At 36.5% G+C, this 17588-nt stretch overlaps 1 protein-coding gene across 3 annotated transcripts in view; it reads right to left on the bottom strand.

The window, feature by feature from the left end:
* Positions 1 to 17588, bottom strand: part of INTU (inturned planar cell polarity protein) — a 55636-nt gene that overhangs the window by 18092 nt on the left and 19956 nt on the right. For all 3 annotated transcript variants that reach the window (XM_055797050.1, XM_055797052.1, XM_055797049.1), the window contains exons 3-5: positions 14170 to 14255; positions 7056 to 7259; positions 2263 to 2381 (exon numbers count right to left, since the gene is read on the bottom strand). In XM_055797050.1, coding sequence (XP_055653025.1) covers positions 2263 to 2381; positions 7056 to 7259; positions 14170 to 14255 — 409 coding nt within the window. The remainder of the gene's footprint in view (positions 1 to 2262; positions 2382 to 7055; positions 7260 to 14169; positions 14256 to 17588) is intronic.

Genomic DNA, 17588 nt, shown 5'->3' with positions numbered 1-17588 from the left:
CTGCCTAGCTTTTAATACAATCAACTTAGAAAATGAATGTCATTTCAGATCACATTGAGGCAACTGGAGGTACTAATGAAAGTTCTGAACATAGCAGTCACGCACAAAATCATTTAAAAAGACTCTATATACATTCTGACAACAAGCTCAAGAGGTATTTGAACACATTACCTGTGTGATAAACATAAGCTTGAACTCTTATGCTATCTCCTTGTATAGAAAATTGCTCTGTAAGGCTCAGCAGTCCCAGAAAGATGTAGAGACAGAGTGGATTACAACATGAAACAGAATTAGACCCAATGTTCTAATTAGCAGTAAAGCTCACATTATGCACCTGATTATCAGATTCAATGTACTGGTTGCTGCTAAAACCAAGGTCTGTAAATATCCTGATCACTAAGTTTACATCAAAACCCCACCTCTCTTACTATCACGTTAGAGATTTTAAATAACAAGATAACACTGCTGCAAAGTGAAAGAAGGATAACTTAAGTTTATGCTGAAAAGATTCAAGAAATTAATTTTTAGGACACGGCTCCAGAATTAACTTGCTTCACCGATTCTCTCATACCATAAAATTGATGGTACTGAATAAGAGAAATGTCATTTCATTAGTTAAGAAATACCTTAGTATTTCCACAGGTCACCAGAAAATTTTTGTTCTTCACGTAACCAAAAGTGCTTTCCAAACAAAACAAATTACATACTTATAATGTAATTAACTATAAAGAAATAAACATCTCCCATCCCAAAAGACACACAATACGTGTGCAGACAATAATCGTGATTTACTTTTCTGACAGAAAAAGCTTCATAGGAGAGCTGAGGACTATCTATTCTGTTTTTGGAAGAGATGAGGCAGTCCACAGAAACCAGCAGAAGTGCCTTTGTATTTCTAGAACTCAAAAATGGGAAATTGAGAACCTTAACAGGAAAGGTGAATCTATGCTATCATGGATTTCTGTATTATTTTATGATCTGTACCCATGATATCAGCAGAAAAATAACAGATTGATTTGTCATTTGGATGTGTTTGAAAATCTGGACAATAATAATGCATAAACATTTAAAAGAGGTTAACATACCTCAGTGCTAATTAATGTGGCATCGCATTAAAATACTGGTATATGCAAAAGATCAAAAGCCTGCATTTGATACCTGCTGCTAACATGACTTTTAGGAACTCATTAACTGGAAAGTTATAAGCATGGTTAAAGCGCAGTCTTAAAACTTCTTATTCAAAATAGCAGGATACTAACAAGTCTGAGAAAAAAACAAATTAAAAACAAATGTAAACAAAAGTAAATTAGCCAGGATTAATTTTCTGGTAAGCAAAAATATTCAAGAGCTCCTTTTAAGGAAAAATTTATCAGTGGAAAACCGAACTTTAATATATCAAACAGGCTTTTTGCCTTTTGAGGAATTCCTTATTATTGCCAATGACATTCACTACTGCTTGCACTGTGTATTTCTGGGCCTGAAGTCCCACTTGCATTTGGCTTTTTTATACCCATCTGGGTCTTGTGTCTTACACAGGAGGCACTGATGTGCTGAAGGAAATCTTGCCAGAGATCCTCAGGAGCTGCAAACTCATGTACTGATTCTCAATGGGAAGAAGTGTGAAGTGGAAAAGTGATACCTGCTATCTCACTTCTAATTATTCCATCAGAAAACCATCTACCTTTACATATTCAATAATCTCCTGACATATCTCCACCACCCCTATGCTGCTCTAGAAACTCAGGAGTGTTTGTTTTTTTTTTATTAGACTTCTTACTAGAGTCCTGGTCTGTAGATATCAAAAAATCTTTCAGATGTTCCAAGTTGAATGTGAAATGAAATTAATTTAAAAGTAGCAGGCATTCATGAATTTAACTGAATTACATTTTATCTTTTAAAAATTTGTTTTAAAATTTGTTGAAGCTGTTGTAGAATTTCCAGTTTGCCATAGTACAGTGCCACAAAATCTCAGGTTAGGTAAGAATGTTTTAAGAGGTCTAAGAAGGGACCTAAAAACAATTTCACTGAACTAAAAAATCCCAGTCATTGCCACCCATGACAAAGAAATTCCCCCAAATCAGTGTACACCTGGGCTGAGCAGTCCAACTTCAGGCACGCTGTTCAAGTTAAAAGATTACTGCCTAACAGGCAGAGTCACTCCTGTTTTGTCTAGAACTTGACGCATGACCCACGCGTGGTTTTCTGAACACATATGTATAAAATAATAAAAGTAGTAATATGTTACATTTCAAATACTTTTACCTGATAATCTGGGTACCAGTAACACTTTCCAGTATGTCAGACAGTGTGAGAAATATTCCTCTCACATTTTTCAGTTTTTGGGATGCTTCTGATATGGGGTACCGATAAAGAATTTCTTGCTGTGAAGAAAGTAAAGCTGTTAGTTAAGCAAGTAAAACAAAACCAAAAATCACAAAACAAAACAAAAAACCCCTACCCAAACCCCACAGCTAACAAGATTAAAAGGGTTTTTTTCTGGCATCATTTTTTTTTTTTTAACTGTGAAAGCTTTTATCATATACTTTCACATGGTAAAAGCAAGCAGTGGTCTCCACTGGCATACTGGAAAGTTCTAAAATGCACATGAATATTTCTGACATTTTTAACTTTTCTATTTTATAGGAAAGTAGGACTTATTTAGAATCATTATTATATGGAGAAACATAAAATGACAAACAGTATGGCCACTGCCTTTTAGAGCTTAAAGTACACTGTTAACAAATCTGATTTCAAGAGATATCTAGTGTTTGTATGGTTGTTTCAGTATTGTGGTTTAAATCTTTAAAACCAACAATATAAAGCCTCCAATCTCTCTATATAACCCTACTTAATTTGCTTTACATGTATGGCACAAAACATAACTGAGCTATATACGCAAACAACATGTACACCATTAGCAATTTTATCACCAAGCCTCTGACCCTTTGTATCTGCAAACTCTTAAAAAAGTCATCTCAAAACTGAAGATCAGTAGAGAGAAACATTTGTGGCAATTATTTTTCTTTTTCTAGCCAGTTCTTTAAAATATTTTTTTAAAATTATTTTCAAAAATCTTATATTTATTATTTCCACAATCATAAAAATGTAGTAATAAGCAAACATATGATTCCCTCGTGTTTATTGCTTTCCGCCAAACCATGACGGGCCAGAAATAATGCATGTAGCATTAAGCATAATCAGTGCAAAGAGTATAGTGAATTATCTTTCTACACAAACAAAAGAAGCATAGACATGACTTAACTTTCCCATTTATGTCACTAAGCACAGCCAGCACCAACACCCACTAGAAAATTTTCCTTCACCAAGATTAAAAGAATGTAAAGTTTCATTACTGAAGGACCTGGCAACTCTTCATTCTTATCCAATTTAATTAGCTCTATTTTTAAGTACTCATTAGTGACAAGGATTATTTTTTTCTTGAATCAATCCCTCACTGGCAAACCCCCTGCCATTTTCTAATTACAGCACTACAAAGGGTTAGAAGGAGCCTTTTTTTCTCCTCACTGTGAAGTGGGGCCTTTACACAGAATTCATTTGAGAATTATCTGTACACTTTCCCAGGGGAAGAAAAGACAACTGTAACAAAAGGTCACAGCTGTATCACATATATATGTATATATAGACACACACACATATATATGTGAGCTTGCAAGGTTCAGCTCATACCACCATACAAGAGCAGCTGTTGTCAGAGCAAGGCGAAAGTTCATAGGCCAATTACAATGGAAGTAATAAATGAGAAGTAGTTCATTTCTTAAAAAGTGTAAATGCTGCCTCAACCCGAAAAACCCCAATCTGGACAGACTACCTAAACTAATGGCTTATCAAACAGCTTCCCTTTTTTATGTTTATTTTACTAATTTCTCAAACTGAGCGTAAATAACATTTAAAAAATAATGAGAACAGTCTTGACAACATAAGAAATGACTGACAGAAATTGTGTCAAAATGGTGCTGATCAGCTAAAACCCTATAATGTTCAAACAGAATGCACTGACAAAAGGCTTTAAGTTGCATCATATGTAAGATTTAAAAAAACCCAGTATATGAAAGACAACTATAAAGATCAATTCAGAAATTATAAAAACAGGGAGAAACACTACAGGCGGTACAAGTCAGTGTCTGTATGAACCAAGCTATCTTAACAGGTACTCATATACCTACTTTGCAAATATGCTAAACACCTGCTTCCAGGAATACTATCACATAGGAGGGATATGACCATTATTCCTTTTAAGACATCGTATCATCAAAACCTGTTCTAACACATAAAGATGTTACCGTTGTATGCTGGTACAAATAACATATGTTACAATCATAATACCTGCCTTGAAATAAAACATAAAAAAAGGCAAGATCAACCTTACTCACTGAAACCATTATCGTAAGGGGCATCTTCCACACACATGCACATATCCTCAATTATTTCTGATACTACTTTCCTTTGTAGTTCAGTAGATAGAATTCAGAAGTCTTAGAGCTCATTAATTCTATTTTTGGGTGCCAGAAGTTCACAAGTGCAAGAATTAGTTACTAGTTCTAGTTGCCATTGTTAACATAGACGTGATCTACATACCATGCCTCCTTTGGATATGGGCAAAGAAGCTTAGTAAAGGTTCATTATATTTTTAGTGTGCAATATGGCTTAGATATATAATAACTTCACTGCTAATCTGAAGTACTACTGTAAACTAAATTTGAAACAGTACATCCACAGGAGAAATGTCGCTTACTGCTCACCAAATGAAATTAAAGATAAATGCCTTGAAGAAGGTGGCATTCTTTTGTTAGGAAGTGTTATAAAGAGCTGGATTACACCAACAAAGCACGTCCCAACATTAGAGACTATTTAGGGCTGCATAACTGCCAAGACCTCTCAGGAAACAATTATTCCATGGTATGAAGGGAGAACAAGTGCATTACAATCCCTCTTTTACCTTTGCTCAACGTTCAGGGTTAATCCTGTTTCTTGGGAGAGTATAAGGAAACAATTGGGCAAGAGAGCAGTACTCCATTTACTCTGAAGTGCAGGAAAGGCAATTATCCATTTGCATATCTATTTACCTACCAACAGAAGAGCCAGAGGCCCTGAAATAATTATTTTTTAAATATTTCATAAAGTTCATGTGACCAATAAAACACTGGTCTAAGTCTACAGTGATTGTCCATAGCTGTTCTATCCACATAACATAGCAGTCTTGGACTGCAAACTTAGAATTGAAGAAAAAAAGAACTATTTGCAGTATGTAAGTAAACCTGGATAAAAGCATCTTAGGTTTATTTAATTTACAGTTAAATGAGCTCCTTTCATTTTTATTATATGCAAATACCAAAGCAAAAAAAATACTGCAGTATCATATGTTTTAATGGAGGCATTTTCCAGGTAGGAAAGAGAGACATTGCTTAGCTGCAACACTACTGAAAAAAGAAAAAGTAATAATTATAAGGCTCATTTGTATAAACTAATTTCTGCTGAAGGTACTTCCCATGAAAAACATTTTAATCTCTTAAACAGGATTAGAAAGAACTGCAAACCAAAGCTTACTGTGTTAGATCTTGCTGTAATACGCAGTGAAGCACACACTACCTTAAAACTATAATGTTAAGAGCATGACTTATATTGCAAAGTACTCCAGTCATGAAGTACTGGATTTACAGTTGCCTAATAAGCCTTAATTACACACACTCATCTGTCCATCTTGTCCTCTGCACAAGACAGGCATCTTTCAGAAAAAAATGAATACTTAAGACAATGTCGTGATGCATATGTACAAAAGGGCTGAATTATTGCACAAGTGGCCATAAATCTGTCATTTCCTAGCTTTCAACCACTTCACTCTGCAAACTTACATTTTTTACATGATACTATGATATCACGTCATTTTCTAGGGTTGTCCTCCCCAGTCCTCCCAGTTCAGAAGATAAAAGTAAACTCCATTACGTGTAGGTGTAACACTTTTTCTCTATTACTCATCACCAACAGAGCAATACAGACTTCTGTCAGTTGAAAAATGGTATCAAAAAATATAAAGACATCTCAGAGAAGGGATGGAGCACTGAACTGGATCTAAGGATTAATTCCAGGGGAGAGAAAGCAAAATTTCTGCCCCCCACTCCATCACTGTCCTGCCATCCCAGTCCCTGGGGACTGGCAAAACTTGTGCTTCAATTGATGTCTCCATGTCATAAATAATACAAGATCACTGGGGCACTATGCTAAATCTAAGGAGAATTTACAGAAGAGAAGACTCTTTTTCCAAAAGCCTGTTCCTAAAAAGTCCACTTTGTCCATTTGTCATTTTCAGATTGGGCAAGAGGTCAGACTCAGCCCTCCACACAGTTCTGCGCCCCTGCGTTCTGAGTGGAGTATTTGTAGCTATGACTACATCATGACCACCGCCTACACAAACCTAATGAGTTACACATAGACTGGCAAAATTTTTCTGAAGAACACAAAAAGGAAAGAAATGTGAAAGGAAGCTTTACTGGACAAAGGAAAAGTACTTCAGAAGCTCAAAAATGCAGCCCAAGCAAGAATCAACAGTTGACTGCAAACAGCCGACATGCAAGAGTCCCCTAAGAAAAGGCATATTAGCATTTCAAAACAGGAGGAGCTAGATGGATTATGGATACGGACTGCCAACAGCTCCTGCTGGGGAAAATTTTTCTGACTAGGCAGATTTGATAGTTCAAGTTTGAGAAGTGTATTGAAAACATCACAGTGAGCATCTGACAGACAATAATGAAGTTCTGAATTTATCTCTGCTTTCTCTTTAACACCTCTACCCTGCTCTTTATGTAAAGACATTCAGCAGCACTGAAGTGATTTCAAGTCCAATTACGAGTTTGTCAGCAGTGATGGTAATTCTTTCCCCCCCCTGGAATTTCAGGCCTTAATTCTGGACATTTTTACAAACTATTCCCTACTCAAAATGATTAGCAATTTTTGTTTATGAATTTTACGTTAAAAAACATGACAGCTGCTGTTGTCAATCGTTACCCTTCATCTTCAGTTTTATTTAGTTTGCCACATACCTCATCCTTAGATGTTTCAGAGTCCAGTTTCAGTGTGAGGAACATAACAATGTGAGGCACGTCTTGTATAGCCTGTTGAAGGTCCGTACTATCTTCTCCCCACAAGAGCCGAACCAGATTGTTCATACTTGACTGTGCCCGTTTATACCTTTGCTGAGAAGTTCCTTCAGGCTCAAATATTGATGTTTCAAATGTAAGTTTAACCTATTAAGATAATTAATTATTGTGAAAATGAGGCTGTAATTACAATTACATTCTAGTATCAGATGAAACAGACGCAGTTTGAGCCCTTTAAGAGATTATAAACTTTCTTAGCTTTACTGATAAAGATGTAAGCATTCAAAAATTCCTGCTGTTTCAAGAAAACCAATTATATATTCAGCATTACATAACCATATATTATTAAGGACAAAGCCAGCTATTACATGCTTTATGAACCATATGAGTAAGCATGTGGTTTATGTGTTTTCATACTTAATTCTTAGGGTTTTGAGAATGGAAAAATATACTTACTGCTCCGGGTTTGTTTGAACACAAAACTTATTACAATGCTTTTGAAACACACACTGACTTTTTTCAAAGTGTCAGCACTTTCATAAGTATATATCCTCAAGACTCTTTCATGAGCATTTATTTGCTCTTTTGACTGCACTGACAGGTATACTTGCACAGGAAAATCAATTTACATTAGACTGCAAAAGTCTTATTTTGTAACAGAGTAGCAATTCTTTCAGTCTGCCAACATATTCACTGTGTTAACTTTCCTTCTTTTTTTAACTGTAAAGTCAGCAAATAAGAGTTTTGTTGCTAAATTTAACAATTGCGCACAACTAGCAAGAAGCATAAAAATTGTTTACAGCACTTGCTGCTCTATGTCTTCAGAAGAAAAAACAATTAAAATCAAAGCACAAACAAAGCATTCTCTCTTAAAAAATAACTTGAAGTTTAGGTGATCAAGCTTATTTTCTCAAAAAATTATATGATGTTTACTGTCAGTTATTTCCCAAATAAAGATCAGGAAATTTAGAATAAATGCATATTTCCTGGCTCTCAAGCAACACAAAATCCAAACCTAGTGTGGAAACATGTTTCACAATTTGCTTTACAGACGTCCTTTTTATGAACACTGCCTTACAAAAAATACTTTTTTTGTTTCAGCAGTTATGAAAGAGTGGTGTGGGGTTTTTTTTGTGAATGAACACTTCATCCTAAGTATGAAAGAAGGATATGTGAGAAATACCTAGCCCTTGACTGATCATAAAATTGTAATTTCTGAGGAGAATAAATAGGTTTACTTCCTTAGTTTTCATCATTGTTCAAAGTGACTGAACATATATCTATTTGGACTAAGTAGGCATGCTCTCAGTTCTCTCTTTCATATGTTTTTACTCAAGATTGTTTGTCTGCCTTAAAGTATCTTTAACATGCCTATTGACTGGGAAGTTCTAAACATAATACATCACACCAGATCCTGCTTCTCGTTAAAACTCAGTGAAAGTTTAGCCTAACGATTGATGCAACCAAAAAGGTTTATACTTGAAAAGCCCAAGCAGAGGTAATTTATACATTTAAACCCAAATAATTTACATTTTCGTAATTGCCTATGTATATACAGAAACTTAAGAGAGGAGTGCCAGCACGAAATAATGATGCTTTAAGACACCCACTGCCTGTCAAACTAGATCAGAGAGAAGTGCCATCATTGGCTCTTCCAACTACAACACTTATGTCACTGACTGCCATCTTTCCATTCCCCTCTGTTCCTTCCCAACACTTCTCATTAATCTTTTCCTCTCCTCTTTTGGCTGCTAACAGCTTTTTTTCTCTTCCCATTCTCTGGAACAGCGCTGTACTCGATCCTGCTCTCCTACCGCGTGCTACCACTTCCTTTTCTGACAGTAACTCATCCCCTGCTTTCTCCTCGTCATTTCAGTTTCAATTCATTAAACTGCATGTTAACAGGACTCCAGGAGCAGAAACATCCAGTTAAGAAGCAGTGGCTTTTAAAGACCCAATAACTTGATTGTTCACAGTTTTATAGATATATATTTTCTTCTCCAGCATTCTGTGACTCAGTTCTCTTTCTTTGCCATGCCATCTGCATGTATTTCAGAGGATTTTCCTCATACCCTGTTTAACTTCTTGCAGATTTCCTCAAGGCTCAATAGTTATTTCTCTTAACTTCTACTACATCTCATCTGTGGACACATTCATGACTTAAGCTACAGTCTCTACACTAACAACGCACAGATGTAATTCTTGCTGCAGTCTATATTTTAGTCTCTCAATTCAAAAAAAACCAGCTCAGTCTGTTTTGTTTTAAGATACACAACCATACGGCCCTCCAAGCAAGAGCTCAAAACAAATTGGACCAAAGAGAACTTCAGCTCTCCCTCCTCCTGTAGGCATCCATGCTGCCTCCTGCATCCCTGTAGGCAATACCACACAGCTTAAGTGTGAAGTCATTGTATTTTGTATTTTGAGAAAGATCTCTTGCCACAATTTGCTACATATTCCTTCCCAAATCTTCTTGATTCTAACAGCTTGAAACATGACATTTTCTGTTCCCCTCTACTTTTGTCCCGAATTTAATCTATTTCCTGCCTTGAATAAAAAAATACTGGAAAAAGACCATCTAGGTTGGAAAATGCTGTAATAGAAAGTGACCAAAAGACTACACTTCTACATACCCTAAAAAACTATTATTTTTTTGTTGTGGAAGAGAAATGAATCTTTGTCCTGAGCAGTGCACAGGATCCGACTGAATATGTGACTACTGAAGTACCCTTTTGTAAATACTGACTATGAAATCTTTCACAACTTTGATTTCATTTCTCCTAAAGAAAACCAGTTCAAAGCACAGCAGAAAACAAAAAAGGAAATAAAATGAAGAATGGGAAAAGCACAGAAAATATTGATATTCCACTCTATAAATATATAGCATTCACATATTCTTAAGACTTAGAAGAGTTCTCAAAAAAATATTAATCAAACCGCAAGAAGGCACGGATGAAGGTGACAATAACAGCAAACCATGAGGTACACATACAGGGATTTTTCCGCTTAGGAAAGATGTGGCAAAAGTGGAACATAACAGAGATCTCCAAAGGCATGCAATGATATAAAGAATAAGACATGGGCAGTTAACTATTCCTCATAACACAGGAATCTGGGGATGTGAAATGTACTTAATTAGATGGCAGTTTGAAAACAAAAAATGAACGTAAGACAAATTAGTTACAAAAATCACTGCTACAGTAAGCTGTGGAAGTGAAAGAAATTTTAAGAACTAGATTAAAAAAGAAGGTACAAACCTTAAGTGACCCAGCATGTCCCTAACTACTGACCGCTGGGAGCTCGAAAAGTATGATGGGAAGGTCACTCTGTATTTATATTGTTTCTTAATACCCTTTATTTAAACATTTGTCAGTGTAAGTGTCGTGGTTTAACCCTGGACAACAACTAAGTACCATGCAGCTGCTCGCTCACTCCCTGCTCCCCTAGTGGGATGGGCAGAATCAGAAAAAAAAAGGCAAAATGTATGGGTTGAGATAAGAACAGTTTAATAAGTGAAAGAAAACAGAGTAATGATAACAGTAATGAAAGGGGGGTGGGGGGTCAAAAGGAATAAAACCCAAGGGGAAAAAAAAACCCCGAAACAAGCAATGCACAATACAATTGCTCACCACCCACTGACCAGCCAGTCCCCGAGCAGTGATCAGCAGCCTCTGGCCAACTGCCCCCAGTCTATATACTGAGCATGCTGGTCTATGGTATGGAATATCCCTTTGGCTAGTTCAGGCTGGCTAGCCTGGCCCTGCTCCCTCCCAGGTTCTTGTGAACCTCCTCACTGGCAGAGCACGGGAAACAGGCAAGTCCTTGATTTGGCAACAGCTCAAACATTAGTGTGTTATCAACATTATTCTCATCCTAAATACAACACACAGCACTGCACCAATTACTAAGAAGAAAACTAACTCTACCCCAACCAAAACCAGGAGAGTATGAAACAGGAAATGTAGCAGTTATACTGTTGGTCTGACCCAGAAAGGCATGCTTTCTGTTTATCTGCAAGAAAGCTGTATGCCTTAGAATATGGATTTTATTATAGCCAGAGCTGGTGGCATTGCCTGCCTTTTCAGACTGCGCACCATTTCCTGTTTAAGTCTCTGTTTTCCATGTGGTTATGCTTTGCACAACTGTAACTCAAAATTTCAGTCTGAAATTTCTGATTCTGAATGTCTGCCTCAGGCTGAATATTTTTAGAAAATTTCAGGTAAAATGATGCTGCAACTTCCAAGTATTGGGATAAGGAAAAATACATTATTTTAGCCCATCTTCCCCCTCCTATTCTGTCTTCTCTGTCTTGTGGTGCTGGGAAAAAGCAGATATTTTGATTACAGAAATGTAATATTGTATAAACTTCAGAATATAACTTTATCATACTATCTCAGGCATTGACTGAGGGGTATGCTTTGGTCTGTCACATTCAGTGATGGCTACAGAACTTCTAAATGAGATGTCCAATGCTTTAATCAGAGCAAGGACTACCTTATTAGGTGACGTGCAAGCATCCAAACAGAAACAGTTCTGCCATTAAAAAAAACACCAACCAACCAAAATCTGATGTTGCATTTGGACTTCTACTGCTCAATAAATACACTAAATTAGCCCTTACATGCCTAGAAGCTTGTTTGCCTAAACTGAGGTAAGGGAAGCAAACTTCCAGAAATACAGTAACGAGAGATGTTACGCCACACACTGCAACTGTGAGAATCTAGGTAGTTTTTTAAATTACTTCCAGTAATTTTTAACACTGAACCGAGAAAAGCAGTGACTTAGCTTATGTAAATAACTTATAAGCATGGTAAAATGGCTTTAAACTGCATCTTTTTTGCTATTTTGCAATGAATGATGAATACATTAACAATTTTGCTTATGTAACAGCTGGCTTTATCACTAGATCTCAGAAACAACAACCCTCTGTTTCTTCAGCAGCATGAACACAGTGTTCTACACTGCAAAAAAAACCCAGTACTCTGTATTTAAATTCTCCACTGGTCTATTTCAGCCATCACTCTTCTGGCTTGACTTAAACTGCACAGTAAAAAAGGAGTAATTGCACTTTAATAAAAGGTTTTGGAAAGCCAACATGACAAACGGGTATACATTTCAAGTAATCGCTGTCTACTTGACAGATTTACTGACAATGTAAACATTAATGCTGCATTAAAAGTAACTACTATGTAAAGGGTTGCATTGCATTTATAGCAACAAGTAATACATATACTTTAATCTAGCAAGGATACAATTAAATAAACAATATAATATCTGCTTTTTTAATCATTCTGTATTTAATAATACTTACAGCAACTCCATATTTGGTCAAAGGCAGGCAAGACAAGGTTTTTCTATCATGGAGCTCTGCCAACACCTGACCACAACTCTGGTAGCTTAGGCAAGATTCATACTGTCAAATATCTTGGAAAGCTTCCTAAACTGACATACTAGTACTCAATCTTACTGCAGTGGCGGATGTAGTTCTACAGGCACTTACACTATGTAAGTTGCAAACAGAAGCATGTTTAACAAAACCTAAAATTTCCAGTTCTTTTTATCTCTGGACAGTAAAACATTGATATTATTATCACCTCATATATTCTACTTGAAGAAAAACTACCAAGAGGTTACAGACATACTGTAAGAGACACTGTAATTTTAACCTGCTCCATCTCATACCTAAGTTGCAACATTTACCTTGTCACCCTATCCACCAGGAAGTGGATTTAAGCAGAATAACCCAAAATAATTTTATGCTACCAACATCCTAGGAAATTAACACTCTCCTGGTTTAATTCTGAAATACCTATCTAATCCTTTATTAGTTATTCAATTCTTCATTATAGCTCCAAAATTATTCAGCTAGAAGCGAAGATATATGCAGTATGTTTTGGGAGGAAGAAATATTATTCAGCAGGTCAGGTTTGTTTGCTGGGGTTTTTTTTCTCAATTTTTTTTTTTGTTTTTTTTGTTATCAGTCTTTATTACTGACTTCTATTGGTCTTCATCACTGTTCGGTTTTACAAGATCTTAAAAGTAATATAAAAGCTCTTAAATACTCAAGATTTTATTTTTCTATTTAAATATGAAAGTGGTATCAATTTCTCCATTTACATGCTCTTAAATATCTTTAATAGCACTACTTGTTAATTCAGGCTTCTTTTTACTCTCTTGTGGTTTGTGAGTCTCATAGTGATGAAGAGATAATTATGTTATTAAACTATTTGCATAGTAATTATTAGCATTTTAAGAACAGTAATTGACAAAAAAAGCCACTACTATTCTGTGGTTGACATATTTATTTTTAAGCTAGACATCAATATCTTGCTTCATACATCCTATTGCCAGACTGCACATCTCCAGCCATATTACCCACCAAGAGCAAGGCATCACAATGTTACATTCCTTGTCCTTCATTTGCTGACATCAGTGTTCAAAATAATAACTGTCAAAGCAACCATATTTGCCATCTTTGCCTGTAACTACAACTATCACTGGTTAAAAGCTTGTGCAAGTCTCAAAGGAGTTACTTCCCTGTATTCAACAAGAATTGTGATGCAAGTGTTAATCTGTTTTCTAAGCAGAAAAGTAATAAAGCTTGATTTTTCACATGTGTATGTACTAGTTCTCATAAAGAAACATGTATACTCAGAATTCTGCAAGTATAGAATGCCTTGATTCTCACACTCAGTAAAAAAAAAATAAAAAAATATCAGGTGTTACGGTTAGTCTAAACCTGCAAGTATGCTGCTACCTCTTGCACAATGTCGCACGGGCTTTCTGACTGGCTGATAACAAATAAAGTATGTAACAGCTGGACTGTGCCCAATATCCCTTCATGGGACACTGAGTTGAGTCACTTGCACCTACTTATTTTCACAGAACTGACTAGAATTAAATTCTGAAAGTTTGACTGGTCAACCAATGTGTCCAAAAAGTAGATGAGGAAGTTCTAAGAAATGGACTGCCCAAGTTCTGTTTCCTAAGCAAAAAAGGCTATGAACAACATTAATTTTTACAGAGGACAGCTGGAATAAGTGTTTGACTACCGTACCTGCATAGGACCTGGAATGCAAGACAAAACCCTCTCTATGTTTTCAGAATTCACGTCAACATCATTTACAGCAACTAGAGCATCTCCTGGAGATAAAACAGACAAGAACATGAGAAAGTCAGATGGTATTACACTACAATACAAAGCCAAAGAGTGTTTTGTTTTAAAAATTAACATGTCATTTCAAAAAATCATAAATGTCTTTATAACATTCAAGTAAATGTTTTCTGCATGCAACATTTACTATGTTTACAAACATTTGTCTATTACCTCCGTGCTCTTAAGGCCTTACTGCCACACTTCTATCATTTTACAAAAGTAAAAAAGTAACTGTCAAAGCCTCTTCCCTCCATCCAGGCTTGTATCACTCTTGTTACTTGATCAGAAAACCCAACAACTTCACCTATCAAGTTTTGTCCAAGAATTACTTTTTTTTCCTCCAAACCCACCTCTGTTCACTTGCCAGTCCTCCACTGCTACCTCTGTTGATATAAGCACTTCTGTTTCCAAAAGCACTCCGAAAGTCACTCTTCCTATAGCAGCTCACAAGTGCCAGGACATTGCTTACACCAAAGGTTTCAATTGTTAACTGAGCCTAATGATGTGGGAATCTCACCACCCCTGAGCCCCCTCTCTTTGAAGCAGTTCTGGCAGTTATCATGCATATCAGTAACAGCTTAGTTCACTAAACTGGCAGAAAACCATTCACTCGTCCTCATTTCATCCCTACGCTACCTTTGTCTCTCAAGCTACATCACAAATTAGTCCTTTTTCTTCTTTTTCATGCCTCCACTGCTATGGCTTCTTATTCTGCCCTCTTCATGCTTTTATCTGCCAGCTCTTCCTGCTTAATGACATCTTGCGTTTTCTAAATCTGATTCTTTTCCCATTATTAGAAATCAGGATAAAAAAACCCAACAGGATCCTGAAGGAAAAGTTTTCAACTGCAAATGGAAAAGGTTTGAAGAAATTAAAAGGTGCTAGTTATGAAAGCAAACAGAACTGAATTAGAGCTTACAAACTTAAAATCCACATTAAAGTACAAAGACCAAATTGGGATGTCTATTTGGAAAATATTCTAGAGATGTATCCCAGTAATTATTAGCTGATAACCTCTGCCACATTCCCCTCAAAAAGATGCATGTTTAAGCATGGAGTATGTAAGAAGTATGAAAAAGACCAGTGAAAAACCCCACCTAAGAAGTCAGAAAACATGAAGCTAAAATAACATCAAAAGATAAAACTACTGAGACCTGTCAAAAGGAACAGAAATTGAAAAGTAAAAATACAAGGTTTTTCGGCCTTTCATCTACTTTCAAAAAAGAAAAAAGGGAGCAGCAGTAAGAAGAGGATATATATTAAATATATTTCATGTATGGTAGTGGGAGCCTAAATCAACCAAAAGATGTGATAACTTAATTGCCAATTTAGAACATCAGTCCAACATTTAAGGTGAGATTTTAGGCTGAACCTAAGTCAGAAAAATGCCTGCTAAAAGGTTAGTCCTTGATGGTTTCTCTGATGTCAACATCCGATGTTGGAAGCACTTTTCAGTACAAAAGAAACACTGTATCACAGAGGAAGAAATCAATAAATATTACTGGAATAACAGAAATATAATGGAATTAAATAGCATATTCATTCTCAAGAAGGTAGCCAAGTAACACAAAACATGAAAAAGACAAACACAGCACCTGCATGCGTTACGGAAGACATTTCTTTTGAATGTAGGTAAGTATTAACAGGACCTGACAGGATCCCATCCAGGGTACGACTTACAATTCTAGTCACCTGTGCTTAAGAAAAATGAAATCAAATGAGATCAGATATATAGAAATAATACTGCAGTCACCATGGAAAATGGAGAACCCATTTATGTTGGTTAAAGATGAGGCGAGTAAAGGCTAGGTGTGAAAGCAGCTAGAGTAGAAATCAGGAGGTTCTTTAGTCTCTAAGCAGCAAGTTTCTAAAAAGCTTTCCAATAAGGCTACCTAGGGCAAAAAACCTAAGATGAGGCAACATAAATTTATGAAAAAAACTACACAAAGTGACTGCCCGTGGCACCACGATATAGGACTTGATATGGTGCATTAGGTCCTTTCCAGAATCAAATATTCAACTTCAGAGAAACAAAATAGGCCTTATTTTATACTTGATTTTCTTTGGTGTCACTGTCAGTTGTCTGCTTTCTGTCCTGTTAGGTGAAAAACTCAATTAGTTTCCAGCTTGTACCTTCTGTCTGTAGAAAGGGAAATAAAGAAATGAGCTTCTTACTCAACACTGAAAGTGACTTCATTCCAAGATCATTCTTATGCCTTTTACAGGTGTAAACTGAAAACAGCAAGAGCTGCTCTGGAAGAGCAAACTGAAAACCAAGCCTAACTGCTTGAACTGCACAAAGACTCCCTTAAAAAGTGCCTCCACATCCTCTTCAAGCTTATGAGTATCAGTGTTTAATATAGTGTAACATGTAGTGTGAGACACTTAATAAACAACTGAAAAAGATAAATATTCACTGAGGTACTCAATTTTCTTTCAGAACAGGTACTCTTGAGCTTTGTTTTCTAAGGAAATGAGGCTTCTCCAGTTGTACTATGAACAGCTTTGATCCCAATACTAAATTTCAGCCAAAGCTGGAAAAGAAGGCACAAGTCATGTTATGTGCTACAAGTTCCCTTAATGTGCTGAATAGAGAAGACCTCTCCCTTTTCCCTTCCTCTCCTGCCCCTGGTAAAGCCGCACCCTGAGCTCATCACCCGTCCTGTTTGTGCTCCAGCCCAGCCAACTCCAGCTGGCTGAACAAGAGCAGTTCAGAATCAGACACAGCAAACACAAACTTGTCCAAAAAGCTGTTAGAGGGCAGGAGAGGGAATAGAATAGGAGCAGTATGAGGTATCTCCACGTGTGAGGAGAGGTGGGAGGGGAAGAATTCTGAGACTGGCACAGTGAAGGATGTGTGTATTTTTTTTAATTTAATTTGGATATAAATCTAAAGACAGCTGGACAGCTCATTATTTCCTCTGTTCACAGTTTATTATTTTTATATACATTTATATCTCATCACATTTAGGTGAGCCATATTGAAAAAGGTGAAATAAACCAGCACTTCCCTCACAACTAGGGCTGCTGGAGTTCAGGGAATTATATGAATTCTTGAATGCACAGGCTAGAAGCTGTAATGGAGGTACTTGTCCTTTTCTCCTGCGCCAGGACATGTACAAAGCCAGAGGCAGTTACAGCAGCATTCAACTTCAGCAAGGCAGTAGCAGCAGTGCTCATCACTCCTTCATGCAGGTTAAAGAGATTAGAAAAAGGGTATGGATTTGTAGTAAATGTGCATGTTAGTATAACTATATTTTAGGCCTTGACTTGGCAACAAAAACGTGCTCAACTGCAGCAATAAAGCACTGAACAACTCT

This window comes from Falco peregrinus, chromosome 2 (assembly GCF_023634155.1).
Source record: "Falco peregrinus isolate bFalPer1 chromosome 2, bFalPer1.pri, whole genome shotgun sequence".
Taxonomy (NCBI): domain Eukaryota; kingdom Metazoa; phylum Chordata; class Aves; order Falconiformes; family Falconidae; genus Falco; species Falco peregrinus.
Note: the sequence above shows the minus strand (reverse complement) of the source record. Positions and strands in the feature narration are given on the sequence as shown.